General features: G+C 41.4%; 1 protein-coding gene across 1 annotated transcript in view; it reads left to right on the top strand.

The window, feature by feature from the left end:
* zfyve26 (zinc finger, FYVE domain containing 26) overlaps positions 1–20,779 on the top strand; it is a 112,122-nt gene that overhangs the window by 45,403 nt on the left and 45,940 nt on the right. The window contains 8 exon segments of the mRNA XM_038785575.1: positions 498–1,237; positions 5,291–5,490; positions 8,277–8,381; positions 10,204–10,326; positions 13,976–14,152; positions 15,280–15,529; positions 17,058–17,156; positions 18,176–18,342. Of these exon segments, the coding sequence (XP_038641503.1) occupies positions 498–1,237; positions 5,291–5,490; positions 8,277–8,381; positions 10,204–10,326; positions 13,976–14,152; positions 15,280–15,529; positions 17,058–17,156; positions 18,176–18,342 (1,861 nt within the window).

A 20,779-nucleotide genomic window follows, 5' to 3' on the forward strand; every position in this document is an offset into this window, starting at 1 on the left:
GCTTTCTCCGCAGCAATGCTGTTGCCATTTGGAGTTAACTTGCCAACCAATCAGAACCCTTTCTCCTGTGATACAAATTGTTTGGATTGTTTGAAATTTGGCATTCATTGTCCTGATGAGTGCGAGATGCAAAGTTTTGGCACGGTGTCTCTCTTTTCAACATATACAACCAAGTGAGCAAAGTGCTGAAAATCTAGTGACTACTGAAAATGAGCTTGTATATTCTGGACTTAGCTTAAATCATTCTTACTAACTCCTGAGCAACTGAGGACATCCAAATTTTTAAAGATATAACATTTAAGAAATGTTATCAAATGTTATCACACCGTTGAGCACCTTAAAGTACGTCTCTTGCTGAATTCTGTGTTTTTAAGATTTTATTGTTGGCAGTATGGTAGCCATTCTGTATGAGAAATGTTTCTAAAACAGCAATTTATTGGCATTATTGAGTGCACTGATTTTGCTTTTGGTTTTCTGAAATATATTCCCTTCCTTAGGATGTTTGTGCTACTGCACAAGGAAGAATTGAACCTGAGTATACAGCAAATTATTGTTAACTGCTGCTGTGAGCGCCTTCCTCTGTGGAACACCCAGAAATTCAGTCACGGTGCAATGTTTCTCAGTGAAGTGACTGAGCTGATTGAAGAGCACACAAAACACTGCCTGCCTGATTTGGGAATCGTCTTCCCAAGCTCATTCCATCTGGCAGAAGAAAACCTAAAAGATGAATCCACAGATTCTTCTCTGGGACCGTATTCTCTCATTCCTTCTGCCCTGAATTTCATCAAGTCTCGTTCAAAGTTGCTCGCAGTTCTTGTCTGTCTAACAGCTACACAGGGTCAAAGGGCACTGAAGCACAGTCTGTCATGGAAGGAGCGTTGGAGTGGTCGCACAGAGGCACCCCTTGACATGGAACCGATCCCCAAGGAGTGTGAGCAGTTAATGAGGGAATTTCCAATCCTCGAGCGCTTTCTTTCCACAATGGCCGAACCTCTTCCCGGAACTCATGGAGAAGCTGCCAGTCTTGCAAACTCTTTGTGTGGTAATCCATGCACTACCCTTTTGCTATCGGGCCTTCATTCTGCGATAGCTGTAAGCACGCTCGTAGAAACTTTCCGACAAGTCCTGTGTGATGCTCACTGGCTCGGAGCATTGAAAATTCTTGATTTGTATGGTGGTGAGAATGAAGAGTTTGAGAAACTGAAAGATATCCTGCTTAGCTGTGCTGTGGTGGAAGGTAAGGCTACAATCTGTTCACAGATGACCGTGAATCAATAGATCCACTATGCAATTAAGTCCAATTTAAAATGTAAACATCTACCTGTGAAGGGTAGAATAGTTTCCAGGAGAGCAGATGTCTAAAATATGGAAATTAATGCGATTGGTGTTTTCCTCATTTTGTCAATATTGATCTACTGAGTACTTTTTCTAAAATGATTTCTCCTTTCAAGGGCATCCTTGTTACAGCACCATAAATTTTTTTTTTTTTAAACTCAGTCCTCTGCTGATCTCCACATTGAGTTTTTTCTGCACTGTTGAGTATGACGATCATTGATGCTCTCTTCCCCTTTTATTATATATAAAACATCGAGCAATCCCCTGATAAAATGGAAAGTCCAGGGGCGGGATTCTCTAGTTGCCAATGGCGAAATTGCGTTCGGCGATCAGCCGGAGAATCAACGTTCACACCAAAATTAGGGGCGCCGCTTTCGTGATGCTCCGCCCCCTCGAAAGCGGCATACTCTACGAATATGCTGCACGCCATATCGACGACCTGAGGCCCTCCCCCTGATGCTCCATCCCTGACAGGCCAAGTTCCCGACGCCGTGGGTCTCTCATGCTATTACTTGTCGGGAACCCGGCGTGGGGCTGCGGCTGCGGACACAGTCGGGAGAGAGCCAATCCACGGGCAGAGGGGGACTTTGGCAGGGGCTGGGGGCATTATTGTGGGGGGGGGGTGGTTGGGGGTCAGGAGCCGGCCAAAGGGGGGGGGCACTATTTGGCAGGCCGGGTGTATGCTCGGCCGGCTGCCGCCGTGCGCATGCGCATCCATGGACCCGGCAATTCTCCAGCTGTATCGGCAGCTAGAGCTGGGTGCTCTACCCTGCCTGCTCTACGCTGCCTGCTAGCCCCCCACCAAACTGAGGATTGGTGGCCGTTTTGCGCCAAATGTTCGGTCGTAAAACGCCACTTTTCCCACATTGTTGTCAGGACATAGCCTGAAAATTGGAGAATCACAGAATTGTTACAGGCAGGAGGATGCCATTTGGCACATGTCTCTCCAAACAAGAATCGTGACTTAGTGCCATTCCCCTTCCTTTTCGCCACACTCCTGCACATTGCTTCTATTCAAATAATCATCTCATGCCCTCTTGAATGCCTTGATTGAACCTGTCTCCACCACACTCGCACGCATTCCAGATCCGAAACACTCGTGGTGTGAAAAAGTTATTTTCTCAGACCACGTTTTTTTTTCTTTTGCAAATCAATTTGAATCTGCACTGTCTTGTTCTTGATCCTTTTACGAGTGGGAATAGTTTCTCCCTATCTACTCTGTCGAGTCCTGTCATGACATTAGTAACATTTTAATTGTTCCTCATTACTTTATAATTAACAAGGGGCTGGTTTAGCACAGGGCTAAATAGCTGACTTTGAAAGCAGACCAAGGCAGGCCAGCAGCATGGGTTCAATTCCCGTACCAGCCTCCCCGAACAGGCGCCGGAATGTGGCGACTAGGGGCTTTTCACAGTAACTTCATTTGAAGTCTACTTGTGACAATAAGCAATTTTAATTAGGGCAGCACGGTAGCATTGTGGATAGCACAATTGCTTCACAGCTCCAGGGTCCCAGGTTCGATTCCGGCTTGGGTCACTGTCTGTGCGGAGTCTGTACATCCTCCCCATGTGTGCGTGGGTTTCCTCCGGGTGCTCCAGTTTCCTCCCACAGTCCAAAGATGTGCAGATTAGGTGGATTGGCCATGATAAATTGCCCTTCGTATCCAAAATTGCCCTTAGTGTTGGGTGGGGTTACTGGGTTATGGGCATAGGGTGGAGGTGTTGACCTTGGGTAGGGTGCTCTTTCCAGGAACCGGTGCAGACTCGATGGGCCCAATGACCTCCCTCTGCTCTGTAAATTCTATGATAATTAGTGCCCCATAAACCGCACTCTCGGAGGGTCAGTAATGAGGGAGTGCTGCAGTATTGGAGGTTCAGTACTGAGGGAGTGCTGCAGTATCGGAGGGTCAGTACTGAGGGAGTGCTGCAGTGTCGGAGGGTCAGTACTGAGGGAGTGCTGCAGTATCGGAGGTTTAGTACTGAGGGAGTGCTGCAGTGTCCGAGGGTCAGTACTGAGCGAGTGCTGCAGTGCCGGAGGGTCAGTACTGAGGGAGTGCTGCAGTATCGGAGGGTCAGTACTGACGGAATGCTGCAGTGTCGGAGGGTCAGTACTGAGAGAGTGCTGCAATGTCGGAGGGTCAGTACTGAGGGAATGCTGCAGTGCCGGAGGGTCAGTACTGAGGGAGTGCTGCAGTGCCGGAGGGTCAGTACTGAGGGAGTGCTGCAGTGTCAGAGGGTCAGTACTGAGAGTGTTGCAGTGTTGGTTTGGGGGGGGGGGGGGGGGGGGGGGGGGCTCAGCTTCGGAGCGTGATATCAGGCTGGCAGTGGCACACCAAAAGTTACGGGAAGTTGGGATTCTCTTCCATAAATGGCAACCGATGCTTGATCGATTCATTTTAAATCTGAGATTAATAGGTTTTTGTCAACCATGGGTATTAAGGGATATGGGGCAAAGGTGGGTACATGGAATCAGGTCACAGACTCTGCAATGATCTCATTGAATGGTGGTACTATGGTTAGCGCCACTGCCTCAAGGGATAGGGCAAGCAGTGGACCTGGGTAGAGAGCTCTTTCAGAGGATTGGTGCAGACTCGATGGGCTGAACGGTCTCATTCTGCATTGTAGCAATTCTATGATTCTAAAGTGCACACAATTTCTTTATAATCCATTAGTATGGAAACATATTAATATCTGCATTCCCATTTCTGTCAGTATTTTCCATTGTTCATTCATTCCTTTGTTCACATTTTCGAGACTGCCTACACTTGCTTATTGCTGTGCTTCCACCCTCCTGCCAGTGGAGGCTCTGCATCACTACTGGCAGAGTATCTAATTACAGTGCTATAGGATTGTGTAGGTACTTTCCATTGTAAATGTGAACAAAGGAACTTGTAATTGAAGTACATGAAAATAAAGACAGAATATATGAATTCAAAGTGCTACGTCTGCTTTCCCTGGTTCAGTTAGCCACATTTGGTTTTGACACCCAAGTAACGTCACAGAGTCATAGACCCTCAGAAAGAGCGCCCCACCTAGGCACAATCCCTCACCCTATCTCCGTAACCCCACCTATCCGCTATTTAGCATAGCCAGTTCTCCTAACCTGCACATCTTTGGACTGGAGCATCTGGAGGAATCCCACGCAGGCACGGGGAAAATGTGCAGGCTCCACACAGTCACCCGAGGTCGGAATTGAACCCGGGTGTGCTGTGAAGCAGCAGTTCTAACCACTGAGCCACATGGGCTATCAACTAATAATGCATTCAGATTCTTAGGTCAGTGTATCAGTTTTTCCACTATCAATTCTGCCCATATTTATAGTAGAAACTGTCTGAGTAAACTTATCTTGCTGCAATAATGTTCTCCTGCCACTGGAAACATTGCAGGGTGTGATTAGTATATTTGCACGTCTTGTAACCAAGCATTGGAAGTAATCTCCTGCGCTGGCTGGCCTCTCTGCTGCCCAATGCTGTAATCCAGTCCGTCTATGTCAGGTTGACAATAAGGACATGAAGCATAAAATTAGGGGCAATACAGTGGCACAGTGGATAGCATTGCTGCCTCACGGCGCTGATGTCCCAGGTTTGATCCCGGCTCTGGGTCACTGTCCGTATGGAGTTTGCACATTCTCCCTGTGTTTGCGTGGGTTTCGCCCCCACAACCCAAAGATGTGCAGGGTAGGTGGATTGGCCACGTTAAATTGCCCCTTAATTGGAAGAAAATGAATTGGGTACTCTTAAAAAAAAATTTTAAATGAAGCATAAATTTACAGTCTACTTGGCCTATAGATGCTCCTTTTACACAACATATGTAGTCCACCGTATCATAGTCTATACCCATCTACTTAACTTCCTTTTAAATACTGGGGGTGAAGTGGTCCACCTTTGTAAGAATCACTAGTTTAATTATCACCTCATTAATTGATGTTATTTGATGAATTTCTGTTGCATCGGCAGAGAAAGAAGGTTGGAGATATCTGTTTCGTATAAGAAATGCAATTCTGCGGGCAAAGCTTGTTCTCCACTGCTCAGAGAAATGGCCGCTTGATGCTTGCCTTGACGTTTTGTTGTACTGCCTAAGTGACCCCAGTACAGATAAAAGTGAGTTAAAGTCGGATCTTCAGGCCAAGAAGAAGGAGCTGCAGGTTTACGAGAAGGTACGGGACATCCATTTATAACCAATTGATGCGATATTATGAAGGATATTTGATAGTACCTGATCACTGGAAATTATTAGCCAAATGATGCCAGATCATGGAATTTGTTTCATTCCTTGCCACAGGTTGATTTATTTTCCATGATTCTATCCTTAACTATTGCATGTATATGTGACTAGCAGTGGAATCATTCTTAAAAAACAGGTATTTCTGCATTATCACATTACTTAAAAAATATGCTGTTTTGTCCTTTACGTGAAGTGCTTTTGACTTTCTTTTTGCATCTGATGCTTTATGGATAGTTACAAACACATTAGTGTGTTTCCTCGGGTGGGGGGTGTGACACTGAGACTCGTGGAAGTAACAAGTGTCTTTTTATGCCAACCGTTTGCTGTAATTTTGTCAGATACTGCTATACTTTCTTTCAAAATCCAAAGCAATATTAATGGTGATTAAGCAAATGCACATATTTTAAATTATATGTGATCTGTAGTATTTTCATAATGGATCAGAATATTGGTAGTTTTATAATTCAACATTTGGAATGTTTGTACCATGCAAGGGAAATGTCAACAACACTGAATTACAGTGACTAAGTCAAATATTTGTGAACAGTGTAAATGTACAACTAAAGATGCAAGTACTTCTTCACAATTTTAATCGTAATAGTGAATGGCACAATAGAGGGTGACCTGTGAGAGGGTGAAGAATGGATGCACAGAATGATGGTGCAAGGGTAAACAAGTTAACATATTTATAACTAGAAAAATATCTAGGCTGACAAACTAGAGAAGCTGGGATTGTTCTCTTTCGAGCAAAGAAAGATGAAGGAAGATTTAACAGTGATGCTAATGATGGGCATTGATTGAGAAGATGGGAAGACACTGTTTCTGCTAGCAACCGAGTTGGGGCTAGATTGATCTGCTGAATAGCAGTGTCCCAAAAATGTAGTTGCTAGTCCCTAATATGCACCAACAATCGCCTCAAATATACCAATTGATTTCAAATTGAGCAGCAAACCACCAAAGTACAATCCCATAACTCCTCCGTAAGCCTTGTGTTTACTTGGTTTGGTTAACCTACAAAAAGGCTGAAGAATGTGCTGTTTTTAAAAAAAATCTCTCTTTACTATTTTGGGTAGGCAGAGGTAAGATATACCAAGACTTAAAACTTTTTACAATTAATTTTATTAACATTACAATACAACAGTTTATAGAAAGATGTATACAATCTCAAGTCAGTAGTACAACTCAACTCAGTGGTCTAATGTTTTTGTTTCTCTGGTGTTGTCTGGACCATCTTGTGAACTGTCCCTTTGAACTTAAAAACTTGAGTTTTTTTAAAGTGTATTTGCTGATGCAAATATAGACTTCGGTAGAACTTGTTTTATCCTTTTTCTCGTTTAAAACAAGTTGATGGGCAAATGGTTTGCTGGCCTTCGTTGTGCGAGGATTTGAGTACAGGAGCAGGGATGTCTTGCTGCAATTATACAGGGCCTTGGTGAGGCAACACCTGGAATATTGTGTGCAGTTTTGGTCTCCTTATCTGAGGAAGGATGTTCTAGCTATAGAGGGAGTGCAGTGAAGGTTTACCAGACTGATTCCTGGGATGGCAGGACTGACCTATGAGGAGAGATTGAATCGGTTAGGATTATATATGCTAGAGTTCAGAAGAATAAGGGGGTCTCATAGAAACTTATAAAATTCTAACAGGATTGGACAGGGTTGATGCAGGAAGGATGTTTCCGATGGTGGGTGTGTCCAGAACCAGGGGTCACAGTTTGAGGATACGGGGTAGACCATTTAGGACAGAGATGAGGAGAAATTTCTTCACCTGGAGAGTGGTGAGCGTGTGGAATTTGTTGAGTCCAAAACAGTATATGGTTTCAAGAAGCACTTAAGGCAAAGGAGATCAAAGGATATGGGGGAAAGTGGGATTAAGCTATTGAGTTGGATGATCAGCCGAGATCATAATGAATGGCAGAGTGGGCTTGAAGGGCTGAATGGCCTCCTCCTGCTCCTATTTTCTCTGTTTTTTTCTGTTTCTATGATACTTGGAACACCTGATGTTTGCAGCAATTTTCCAGTCTTTAAAAGCTTATCTCAACAACTGTCTTTTAACTTCATCTTCCTAAATGAACTTCATTTAGCTCCAAAACAGCAACAGTTCTATGATTTATCCTGTGGTGTCACTACTTGTAACTATATTCTTCCATTTTAGGAACTAATCTTGGGTTTCTAGCTCCTTAGTTTCCTTAAAACGAACACTTGAGTTTTATATTGAAGGTCCGAAATCCTTCAGATGGAAGTGCTTTCAGCATTTTCCTCTGTCTGACTTAGCAAATCCTTTCATATTCTTAAAGACCTCTATCAGGTCACCACTCAACTGTTCTTCTGAAAACAAACTTTTGACTTATGAATTATTAGATCTGTACAGTGCAGTCACAGATAATGAATTATTCAATATGTACAACCTGATTACATAAATTATTTCAAATTTATAGTTTGTCAAATTTTATCACTACAATTTGATTTGATGTGGTAAAATTACTTGTTGGAACTGTCAAAGCGGTTTTAAGTTATATATTTTTTGTGCATGCCTTTGTTCCATAGATGGCTGTCAGTATATTATAAATTGGTAAAGGGTATGGGGAATAGGCTGGAGAATGGCGCTAAGTTATAATGCTCATTCGGAGGTGCAAGCATGGTGGGCCGAATGGCCACCACCTGTGCCATTATAATTCTGTGATTGGTACCTTAGTTATAAATGGAGGTTTGTGTTGACAGATCCTTAATCTGGGATCTCTGCTACCTTGGTCTGGCTGGCAGGAGCTGCGGACTGAATCCAGTGTGAACCCACAGACTGTGATGGACATTGTTTTGCAGGCTGGGGTAAGTGAAATGTTTTCTTGTAGTTTTTAGGATCCCTCTTGGAGAGTCATAGTTGGTGGCATGAGAATTAAATTGTTTTGTAAATGTTTTTAATATTGGCTGATTATTGATGAAGTGGCATATATTACATGACTTTGAGCGAGTCAAGTCTGCATTTATTTAATGAATGGCAACTATCCTAGTCTTCAGAATTATTGACGACTGACTACACATTACTTTGTAAAAGGGAGAGTTATATTAGTTAGCTTTAATTGTTAATCGCTGTGAGACAATTAATCAGATTTACTGCAGTAGAATAGGTTGTTCGTGTTGCATCTTTAATAAAAATAATATTACATAGTTTTAATGGAAAAGAGACTACATTCATTGTGTTATGAGTATAAAGTTCATGAAATGCTTGTTTTTGGACTTTAAGATGACTGGAGGGGGTCATGTGACCTCGGAATTCTTTCTGACCACAAGCCTGGATGTCTTGATTGCTTGGGTAACAGTGGGACCAAGTTTACTGGGAAAAAGATGCAAGATGCTCAAGCTTGTAGACAGTGGGAGGAGCAGTTGTGCTGACTTACTGCAGAGTGTTAGTTCCAAGTCCCACAGGGAGGTATTAGGAATGTCAGGCTTTATAAATGTTTATACTTCAGGCTATCTGTTTAATTCCAGGCAGAATGGAGTTGGGAGTTTAGAAGATCGCTAAATAGCATTTCTACCTGGACAAAAGTCCAAGTGATTCAAGTTGCCGTAGCTTTAGGAAGGGAAAAGACAATAGTAAGCCAGTGCAGTATCAGATTAGGGGTTTTCTAAGATACCCCCTAAACTTGTAGATACAAGTCAGTCTGCAGTTATCTCAGAGGCAGAGAGCAGGAGATAGAGTGAGGCAGTCCTGTGCCTGAAGTAGAGAAAATGCTGACTCTATCAGATTGAAGAGAAAGGATTTGAAAGGAATTAAAGGAGGCTCAAAGATTCTAGCTTGGGGTAGAGGGAAGGAATTCCCATTGTAACTCTTGCAGTGGAAGTTAGTTCTGGGATGAGAGGTTATCTAGCTGGGCAAGGGAAAGGGAAGCAGGCTCTGGGAAGCTGAGAGTAAATCGAGACTGATTCCTGGAGGAGAAAGAGTCCATTTCAGGGACAGCATTGTAGTGAGATATTTTCAGTCGTTAAAGGGGAATTTCTTGACTGTACGTTCAGGGTATATATTATCTAGTGAATAGTGAGTCGATAATGTTGCTTTTAATTTGTTTGTTATGGTAGAAGTCTTTCAACCTAAAACCCTGTTGTGCAGTCCTTCTCGTCAGTCACTAGAGGTTCAATATCTTTTAAAAAGTTATTGGTCTCTACGAGATTGTAACAAATGCAAGAATAAACCATGCGTAATGCAAGTGATTATGATGCCAAATATTTGCGGAAAAATAAAACTGGTGCATTAGAGGTAGGTGTGAATTTTGTTAAAGTTGGGAAGAAAAGGGAGACTTGTGTTATGGTATAAAAGCTATCAAAGAGCATACTCCAAGGATCAGATGAGCCCCTGAATAAGAGAGTTGAATTAGTAGTTAGATATGAGAGCAATTCAGTTATTTAGTCAATAGGAGAATAGATTTATTTTCAAGCCTCACTTTGCCAGAGTCTTAAATCCCAGAGTGACATGTGGGGTTCTCATTTTATAGCTTGAGGTGATATCAAAACAAATTCTCTTTTCAGTTCATGTTGGTATTAACCAGATAGCAAGTAGCTGGCATGAATTGTATTGGCCAGTGACATTGTTATTTTCATTTTGCATGTTCATTGGATTCTGTTTGTTAAAAGCGTGATAAATTGTTATGTGCAGGAGTTTGAACTTTGCGAAGCTTGGGTCCGGCTGCATCCCGTGTCGGCACATTTTACAATGAAACTCTGGCGTGAATATCTCCTTCACCTTCTTGAGAAAGGAGATGTAGAGAGAGCATTCCAGGCAAGTACTACAATAGAAAACATACCCTGTTTCTTGAACAATAATGGAGACGTGTGGTGTCAGTAAAGCATTTTGTACAATGTAAGGTATCTCCTATTAATTTGCAGCTGAAGAGGTTGTTTTGGTTTAGTTAAGAATGCATTCATTTCCTGCACTGCTAGTATTTTTTTTTGTTAATTAAGGGGCAATTTAGCATGGCCAATCCACCTACCCGACACATCTTTGGGTTGTGGGGGCTGCTAGTATTTTCTCTTTGCCTGCGCCAAATTGCTTCCACTGGTTTAAATGTGTATTCCTCATAATAACTTATAGTGAAAGAAGAATGGGATACATTTAAGGCAGTTAATTAATCCTTGTATTCATAATCTGACATCATTAGAGTTCCTCTTTTAAGTAGTACAATCAAACCAGGTACTGGTAACCACGTTAACTGGAAGAGTTATTGTTTCCCTGAAGACTGAATTAAAATTTTCTACAAGGTTTGACATTGATAGGGCAGCACGGTGGTGCAGTGGTTAGCATTGCTGCCTACACGCTGAGGACCCGGGTTCGATCCCAGACTCTGGTCACTGTCCGTGTGGAGTTTGCACATTCGCCCCATGTCTGCATGGGTTTCACCATCACAACCCATGGATGTGCAGATTATGTGGATTGGCCATGATAAATTACCCCTTAATTGGAAAAAAAAATAATTGACTCTAAATTTAAAAAACAAAAGGTTTTGACATTGGATTTCTTCTCAAAAAATGGACAATTGGAATGTGCCTATGCCCCTGGCAGGCAGCTACTGAAATTCAGAGCTTAAGTAATTTAAACGTTAATCAGAATTTTAGCAAATGTAATTGAACTTCACCTGGTTCATTTTCTTTAGAAATTAACCTATACCCACAATAAAAACAGAAAATGCTGGAAACGCTCAATGGGTCTTGCAGAGAAACAGAGCTTGCATTTCAGTTCTGACCTGGCACATTAACTCTTTCTCGCCACAGATGCTGTCAGACCTGCTGACTGTTTCCAGTATTTCCTGTTTTTATTTCAGATTTTCAGCATCTGCAGTATTTTGCTTTTGTAACTGTGTGGAACTACTGTACCTGTGTTGCATTGTCTATCTGTTAACTTGTTGAGGTCATAGTCTTACTTGACATGGTTAGTTTTTAATTGAATTCCATGTCTTACTCTTATTTTGAATTCATTAAATAATTTTTAACAGTCAAATTTTCTTTTGATTATTAGCTTAAGCATTCCTTTTGTTCCAAACTGTCGACCCTTGTGCAAAGCGCTTTATTGCCTGCTGTGCTTACTGGTAAATGGAAGTGTAACACATATCTATTAATTAAATTTTTTTTATTGTGTCCCCTTGATCTTGATGGATCATTGTATTTGCCCAGATCATATTTTCCTCCACCAAGTTCACATGTTCGTATAGCTGACCCCAGACAGACTATAGGGTTCCATGTTTACTCCCTGAACTGTACTGAGTAACCTGCATGGAGAAGTGCTGCATTTGGCTTGAGCCTTTCAGAGTTGAGAAGGAGAAAATGTTGTGGTTGAGAACCATTTTTTTGGGTTATTTAACAAACTCTATTGGAAATTTTAATATGATTTTGTGTGAGGGCAGGACTGTGTTCAGCTGTGATGCTTTCCATGGAAGAACAGCCTGATGTTGTTCCATTCAAGCTTCTCTTGAACAATGAGTGAAGCAGATGCTTATGGAACCATACAAAATAAGGAATTAGCATCCTGGCAGGGGAAAGTTTGAGAAAAGAAGTAACTTTAAGAAAATTGTTTCTGTTCTGTATGAGGCCAAAATGCGATTCAATTTAAAGAGAATGTACCAATTGAAACTGTGTTAGGTAGTTAACTCTTTTGTACCTGAAGGGTGCTATACCATTATATTCATCCCAGATCCCATAATGGTCTTTCAGTGGGTCAGTGCAGACCTGATGGGCCGAATGGTCTCCTTCTGCACTGTAGGGATTCATTGATTCTATTGTCCACATTCATTACAGAAAACTATTGATGGATTTAATGTTACCCTTCCATCCAGTGTGTTTACAATGCCACCTATCTTTGTCATCCACAAATTCAGATGTGTGGCTTTCTAACCATTATCTAGACCATGAATAAATGGTATTTTTAAATTTTATTTTTAAATATATCTTTTATTAGGTTATGCTCCTTTTTAAAAAAAGCAATAAACGTAATAAATAACAGAAGAATTTACGCAAAATGGGTACAGAGAGTTATTGCCAGCAAGAATACAAGAATAGATTTGGAACAGGTCAGTTGAGGCCTAGCTTAAATGCCAGATCAATCCAATAACGAGGTACCACAGCAAGTGAGGAAAAGAGGCAAGATAATATTAATATTGAGGATGGCAAAACAAGTCGCAGACCGAAAAGTATAGGGATATACACTAACAACTTGAAATGGATTAAATTGAGTTGAACTAAGATGAATTCACTCAGGGAAAGCCAAGCAAAAGCAAGTCAGCCAAAGTAGGGGTCCCATGCTTTATGAACCTCATTGGATTTAGAGAGGGAACAGATGTCAAAAATTCCATGGGGTGGGCAACACGGTGGCTCAGTGATCAGCACTGCTGCTTCACGGCGCCAAGGTCCCAGGTTTGATCCCAGCTCTGGGTCACTGTCGTGTGGAGTTTGCACATTTTCCCCGTGTTTGCGTGGGTTTCACCCCCACAACCCAAAAATGTGCAGGGTAGGTGGATTGGCCAAATTTAAAAATTGCCACTTAAATGGAAAAAATGAATTGGGTACTCAAAATTAAAAATAATAAAAAATAAAAAATTCCATGTGGGTGAATTCCATAATCAGCCTATGCCAGTTTTAGATAGAGGGATATTTGTCATTAATCCAGGAGCATACGATATTCTTATGAGCAGCAACAGTCAAAATATTATATAGCCCTTTTTCAATCAAATCCATGTTTCTCCTCTACCTGAGACCCAGAATCCGAAATACAGGATTAGACTGAAAGGTTCTTTCAAAAACTCTGTCCAGCTCTAAGAATATTAATAAGAATAGGATTATTATACTTTGCAAAGCCCACCTTAATATCACCATAAATCAACAAGACTTACAGAGGGGCAGTTGACTGTTCTGCCTCAGTGTCAAGCCAGATGGACATCGGATCCATCCTAACCCAGTCTCTGATGAATCTTAGATGAGAGACCAGCTGATATAGCTTAGTATGCAGGAGATTCCCCACCCAAAAATAGTACCTGGTAACTGGAGCATAGCCAATTTATGGTTAGGTTTATTTTTGATAAATGTACTAATCATTCCATTAATTTCTTTATTCATTCCGTTAATTTAATTCCATTAATTTCAAAAGCTACTTTCGCCGCCGACATTATTGGCAACATTTGTAAAGGATACAACAATCTAGATAATACATTCATTTTAATTAGGACGTTCCTCCCAAGCCACAAAATCAGTAGTGCTGTCCAGCGAGCGATATCCCATCTTATAGCCGCAATCAATTGGGGGAAGTTGGCCCCATATAGCTATTTGAAGGAAGGGGCAATGGAAACTCCAAGATATTTAAATCCCATGGGGGACCATCCACAGTATTTTTTGAAATAACTGAAATATACAGAATTTTGATTCACTTCTTCGTGTTCCACCAGCTCTTGCAGGGAATCAGTGATTCTGACATGTGCCAAGCTGTTTGTGAACAGGCTCTGGATCAGCATCCAGGACTAGCTCCGTGTCATTTTCTGGCTGATTACCTTACCACGCACTTTCACAAGAATCTGTCTGCTGCACGCCATCATGAAATACAATCCATGCGCATTGGATCAAAGGTAAGGAAGAGTCGGTGCGGTGAATTCTCCTCCGGTGGAATTCTCAGTTCCGCCCGCAGGTTTCCCGGTGGTTTGGGATGGCTACAATGGGAAATCCCACTGACCAGTGGTGGGAACAGAGAATCTCGCTGCCAGCAACAGCGTGCCACCGAGACACACATGGCTGGGTGACTGGAGAATCCAGCCCAGTACTCTTGTCCACTGGTTCTTCATTTTATCAGAAGCTCTATTTAGTGTTTTTCATTTATGGTCGTTAAGTATCTTCTAGTTGCCTCACTGAATATTGCCGATTACAATTCTGTTCAACTGAAACCCTTAAACCTTCAGGAGAAGGCCTAAGTGGAGTAGTAATAATTCTGCATCACAGTGATGTAAATTTCTGGATGCATTTCATTTTAATTATCTGTCTGGTTTGATGGGAAAACTGTTTGCCTTTGGTAGTTACACGGAACATATTTTCTGGCAGTTGAATGTGTTTGTAGAGCTTGTATTGCATATTTTTTGTTGATGGAGAAAGATGAGTGATAAATACGAAGCTCACTGGACTAGCAATCCAGAGACCCAGGGAAATGCTCTGGGGACCCAGGTTCAAATCCTGTCGCCGCAGATGGTGAAATTTTAATTCAATAAAATTCTGGAATTGACCATGAAACCACATGAAACCATTGTCGATTGTTGTAAAAACCCATCTGGTTCACTAATGTCCATTAGAGAAGGAAATCTGCCATCCTTACCTGGTCTGGCCTACGTGTGACTCCAGACCCACAGCAATGTGGTTGACTCTTGGCTGCCCCCTCAAGGGCAATTAGGGACAGATAATAAATACTGGCACAGCCTGCGACGTCCACATCCCATGAACGAATAAAAAAAAACGTAACAAAGTGCAAAAGTATTAGCTTTTACTACCATGATATTGTAAACATAACTGCAACTGCACTCAAATTTTGAACCACTATTGAACATTTTAACAGTGTGATCTCGTGAGCTTTGTTTAAAGTTGAGTTAATTATATGAGTTACTGAATTGAAGTTTTAAAAATGTCAAGGAATGTTTTGCTGTTTTCATCAGTTTTCTCGCGCAATAATCCTTTGATTTTCTGTTTGGCCTGCATATTTCTGTTTTGGTAGCTTTTACTAACTCTGCCAGAGTCAGCACGTGATGTCTATTCACATCTGTCATCGAATCCATTGCTGATGCTGGAGCAGCTACTCATGAATATGAAAGTGGATTGGGCATCAGTGGCTGTCCAGACACTTCATCAGTTGCTCATGGGGCAAGAAGCTGGTTTTGCCATTGAAGACATTGATTGTCTTCTTTCTAAATATGCAACTAAGGCTGTTGAAGTTCCATATGCCGTGCGAGAGAAAGCTCGATCAGGTAACAACATTTTTTTGTGCTTTAATTTCTTTGCAAAGCAAAATTTGTTTTTAAAAAGTGTTTATATTGGACAACTGTAAAAGCTGTAATCGTCAGACTTAAATTTAGGTCAATTGTGAAAAGCTGAGTGGAGGAATGAATTATTTGTCAGACTTTATGGTGATATTTATTGTTCGATCAGAAACCTTGGCAAAATCTCTTGCTACATTGCAGAATCTATTTTTGACCGGCCTGTGTTTTCTCTTACATAATTGTCTCTCTGTCTCATTTCAACTTCATTCTATATTCTATATTTGGGTTGGAAATTTCCACTTGTTAATGAGATTGGGACAAGTTACTTTCTAACTTGGCGAGCTGTAGAAACAATTAATTTGTCACTATGATATCTGTGGCTTTTCCTTTGTGGCCTGCCCGTACCCTATTGGACAGGTTTTTCCGGTCGTAATGAAAGCTCTATTTATTCTTTTGCAATGAACTTCCTCAAGTCTCTCTATTTTTGGTTAAGTTAATTTTGTGGATGTTGCAGTGGTTAGCACTGCTGTCTCACAGCGCTGAGGACCCGGGTTTGATCCTGGTCCCATGTCACTGTCTGTGTGGAGTTGCACATTCTCCCCGTGCCTGCGTGGGTCTCACCCCAACAACCCAAAAGGATGTGCAGGGTAGGTGAATTGGCCACTCTAAATTGCCCCTTAATTGAAAAAAAGAATTGGGTACTCTAAATTTAAAAAAGTTAATTTTGTGGGGTCCAAATAAATGAAAGTTTTATTTCAACAGAGATAATAGTTACCTTTTTCAACAATTTCACCGTAAACATACCAAGATTTAAATTAATTTAGTTACGTTGCAAAGTACTGACAGGGTTATACCTACACACCAATTGGCATTTGCTCTTTAACTTGGGTACAACTGTACGTATGTCGATATACATGTTCACAAAAACTGGATTGCCCAGTGTATGACTTCCTTCATTTCAATGCACACCCTAATATCTAATGGTCTGACTGTTAGAATTTTAATGGATGTTCTCAAATGTGCACACCTTTATGGAGTTCTATGTCTCAACGCTCTCCTGGAGTGGGATTTGGGGAAATGTGATCAACCTTGACTTTTATTGCCTGGTGATTTATAAAAGCCGGTCAATACTAAGTTATGTCAAAGCTAAATCAGTACGCCTTGCCTAATAACATATTCGGGTTCAAGAATGGTGCATGCAAATCAAATTGACGTTTTCTACTTTTAAAAGAAAATGAAATAATAATGTTGATATTTCATTTTGCCTAAAATTAACAGACAGAATGAACAGATTTGTATTTGTATAATACTCCTGCACACCATTGCACCAGTCCTCAACATTCAAAGAGTTACTCTGCCCAACATTTTGTATTGGATACTTTTGCATTATCTCATTGAAAATTGAAAAACACTGCTCTTTAGTCGATATATATCAAAAACTGAGCTGATAATTATTTTAGGTTTGTCACGTTAATTTCAAGCTTGTGTGATGTTGTTCTATGCCTTTTCTGTCTAGATTCTGTAATCAATCTACAAGATTTGCTCACTCAGAGTGTGGGGCCAGAGAATTTTGCCTTATCGTCAAACATTGAGCGAACACCAAGTATGCCTTCTGGTAAGGAGAATGTTACAAAGCCATAGAGGTTTACAGTGCAGGAGGGGGCAATTTGGATCATGGTGTCATCTGTGGCAACTCTACATGAGAGCAGTTCAAAGCTCATCCCACTGCCCTGCTCGCCCCCATCACTGTGCATCTTTCTCCCTTCCAAATGTTTTTGTGGCTTTCAGTGAAAAAGATGGAATCTAGGTAATGACTGATTATCAAATCAAATAGAGAGGTGCATGCAAAACAAATTGACATTTTCTACTTTTAAAGGAAAATGAAAAAATAATATGGATATTTCACCTAAAATTACCAGACAGAAAATTAACAGACAGAATGAACAGATTTGTATAATAATCGTGCACACCGTTGCACCAGTCCTCACCAAACAATGAGTTACTCTGTCCAACGTTTTGCATTGGATATTTGGGGGATTATAAATAAATCATAGAATATAAGATAAGTACCAAGTTTGTATTCAACATTGAAGCAGTGTGGTAATAGTTCTGAGATTCGCATTACAGAATTGACAGCATATATTCATCAGGTGAATTCCAGACATGGAAAATGACAATTATGAAGATGCTGAAACGAGAGTAGAGAAGAAAAGAGGAAGTTTAGTAAAGATTTTTCAAACCCAGGATGCAGAGTATAAATGAAAAACTTATGGTTTATCTTGCCTGAGTATTTGTGTGCTTACATTTAGCAAGGGAGTGGAATATTTGGTATCAGCCTGTTTTGCAGTTGCCCTAAATTCAGAGAATGGTATCTGAGAGTTGGCATTTAAACATTCTCTGACCCACGGGATGAAATCTGATAGATTACTCATCCCTTTTAATCACTTTGCTTGAAATCCATTTGTAGGCAAATAGTTATTGTGAGACACTGAATTTTCAAAATTAGTCAATACATGCAATTTTGTAATGGTGAAACTTGAAACTTGCCCGAAAAGCTGTGCCATTTGCTGGACATTATTCAAAATAACTTGATTTTTGTTTGGTTCTAAATCAGTTTGTTTCTTTTTGATGCAGTTGCCTCCTCTTTCCAAGGACCAGCTATCCCTCGAGAAGGATCTCTTCGAACGTGTAAATCAATCAGTGAATTTGTTCCTCCCGAAAACCCACCTGCTAAGAAAGACTGGGTTCCTGATGATAAGGCATTGTTTTGCATGGTCTGTTGGAAGGAGAGGTTTACCATGGTAAGGAAAGAATATAGACCAAAACTTCCATCACATCTTCCAACCATGTCTTTTATTGTTCTCATTCAATGTTTTCAATGAAATGCCAGAATAGAAGTTGAAACCAGACGCCTTATACTGTAGCCTATCCCTGCGGCTTTGTACTTCCACACTTACTGGGCAAAAGGATGGTGAATGTTGAAAAGAATTGCACCCATGTCCAGCAGATTAGCAAATTATGTTCCTGCCTACAGTTGAAGCCATTTATACTATTTATCTTGTGGACTTGGAGGCGCAAGCCGTTGGCATTAAGTGTGCACAAAATGATTTACTAATTTGTTTTCATCTTAATGGAACGAGGGAAAATACCACTTTTGTCATTTTTACAAGGATGAAACAGCTAATCCCAGAATTATTTTTTTAGGACAGATTTGCAGACAATTGCAAATGAGCTCTGAAGTGGTCTCCCAACATTCTCTCATCATTCCATTATATTAGAGGCCTTGTTCTACTTTATTCCTTGTTCATTCTCTTTTTTTTTTAATTTTAAAGAGGCAACTGGAATCCACAACTCTTATGTCCTTGCATGTGAAATAACACTGAACAAAATGATGATTCATGTGCCCATTTAGCATATGAAAAGAATAAGCGATTGCCCAGACCAGTTGCTTGAACTGTATTTCCTTAAAAGCTCCATAGTGTTTGCTTCAAGGTAACTTATGTTTAAGGAGTAATCCTCAGACTTTTTCTCGGAGCTGAATAAGCAGCGGTTTAGTAATATCAGCTGAAGAACACAGTAAAAGCTAGTTATTTCTAGTAAATTCTAGTAAAAGCTCGTCCTGATTAATTTTGGACTGGGGTCTATGAAATATAATAACTGCCAGAGAATGTGAGAGTCTGTTTTACTGACATTAATGACCCACTAACGTTGGTTAAAACAGGTTCTTTGAGGCTCATGTATTGGACCTGGATGTTCATTCCTTGCACAGTAATTCACACAGCGAACAGTAGCTGATTTGCTGGACTACTGTTCTGTAAAACTGAAATGTATGTTGAATAATAGAGTCAGTTAAAAGAGATGAAGGGAGGAGTTTGTAACAGTAACTAGCTAGTGTTTTAACAGGGGAAGTGCAAAACCTCACTTATGGTTGTCTTGCTATTCAAAACGGTGAACTTGAGTTGTGTTTTCGAAGTTTCTCGTTTTAAAAAATATTTCTATTCTCCTTTTTCACATTTTCTCCCGAATTTACACCCACCAACAATAAAAAATAATCAGCAACAGAGATGTCAATCCCCATAACAATAAGAATGATCCCATCCTTCCACCAACCCCCAAACATCAGCTGGCATGTTTACATAAACAAATGACAAAAAGGAATCGGGGATTACCCATAGTCATCCTTAATATACACTGCCCCCCCCAAACTAATGTTCGATGTTATCCAGTTCTTGAAAGTGCATAATGAATAATGCCCATAACTTGTAGAACCCCTCCATCCTTCCCCTCAGTTCAGGTCCCCCCCGCCACGTCAAGGCACAAGGTGGTGAGGCTGCTCGCCACCCCAGCAGGATCCGCCTTCGGGCGATAGGCGCAGGCTACGATATCTGCCTCCGCACCCGTTTCCAACCCTGGCTGGTCTGACACCCTGAATATGGCCTTCCGGGGACCCGGGTCCAGTTTCACGTGCACCACCTTGGAAATTACCCTAAAAAACCTCCTTCCAGTACTCCTCAAGCTTTGGACAGGACCAAAACATATGAATGTGATTAGCGGGCCCCTCCCCCGCAACGCTCACACACATCTTCTACTCCTTCAAAGAATCAGCTCATCCTCGCCCTCGTGAGGTGCACTCTGTATACCTGTATACCACCTTCAGCTGTATTAGCCCCAACCTCGCCAATGAGGTGGAGGCATTTACTCTCCGGGGCACCTCACACCAGACCCCGTCCTCTATCACATCTCCCAACTCTTCCTCCCAATTTGCTTTGATCCCTTCCAGTGGTGCCTAAACCTCTTCCAAAATAGCTCCGTGCACGCTGACACTGCCCTCTTCTCCAGTCCCCTTGTCGTCAGCACCTCCTCCAGCAATGTGGAGGCTGGTTCCTCCGGGAAGCTCTGTATCTCCTTCCTGGCAAAATCTCGAACCTGCATGTATCTAAACACTTCTCCCTGCTCCAGCCCATACTTCGCTTCCAGCTCCCTCAATCCTGCAAACCGACCCCATAGAAACAAATCTTTTAGCGTCTTAATCCCCTTCTCTTCCCATTTCCGAAAACTTCCATCCCACTTCCCTGGCTCAAATCTGTGGTTCCCCCGAATCAGCATTTCCCTTGACCCTATTCCCAACCCGAAATTTTGGCGAAACTGCCTCCAGATTTTCAGTGAAACTATTACAACGGACTCCCTGAGTATTTCCACGGAGCTATCGGGAGCGGCGCTGTTGCTAGTGCTGTCAGT

This window comes from Scyliorhinus canicula, chromosome 2, assembly GCF_902713615.1.
Source record: "Scyliorhinus canicula chromosome 2, sScyCan1.1, whole genome shotgun sequence".
Classification (NCBI taxonomy): domain Eukaryota; kingdom Metazoa; phylum Chordata; class Chondrichthyes; order Carcharhiniformes; family Scyliorhinidae; genus Scyliorhinus; species Scyliorhinus canicula.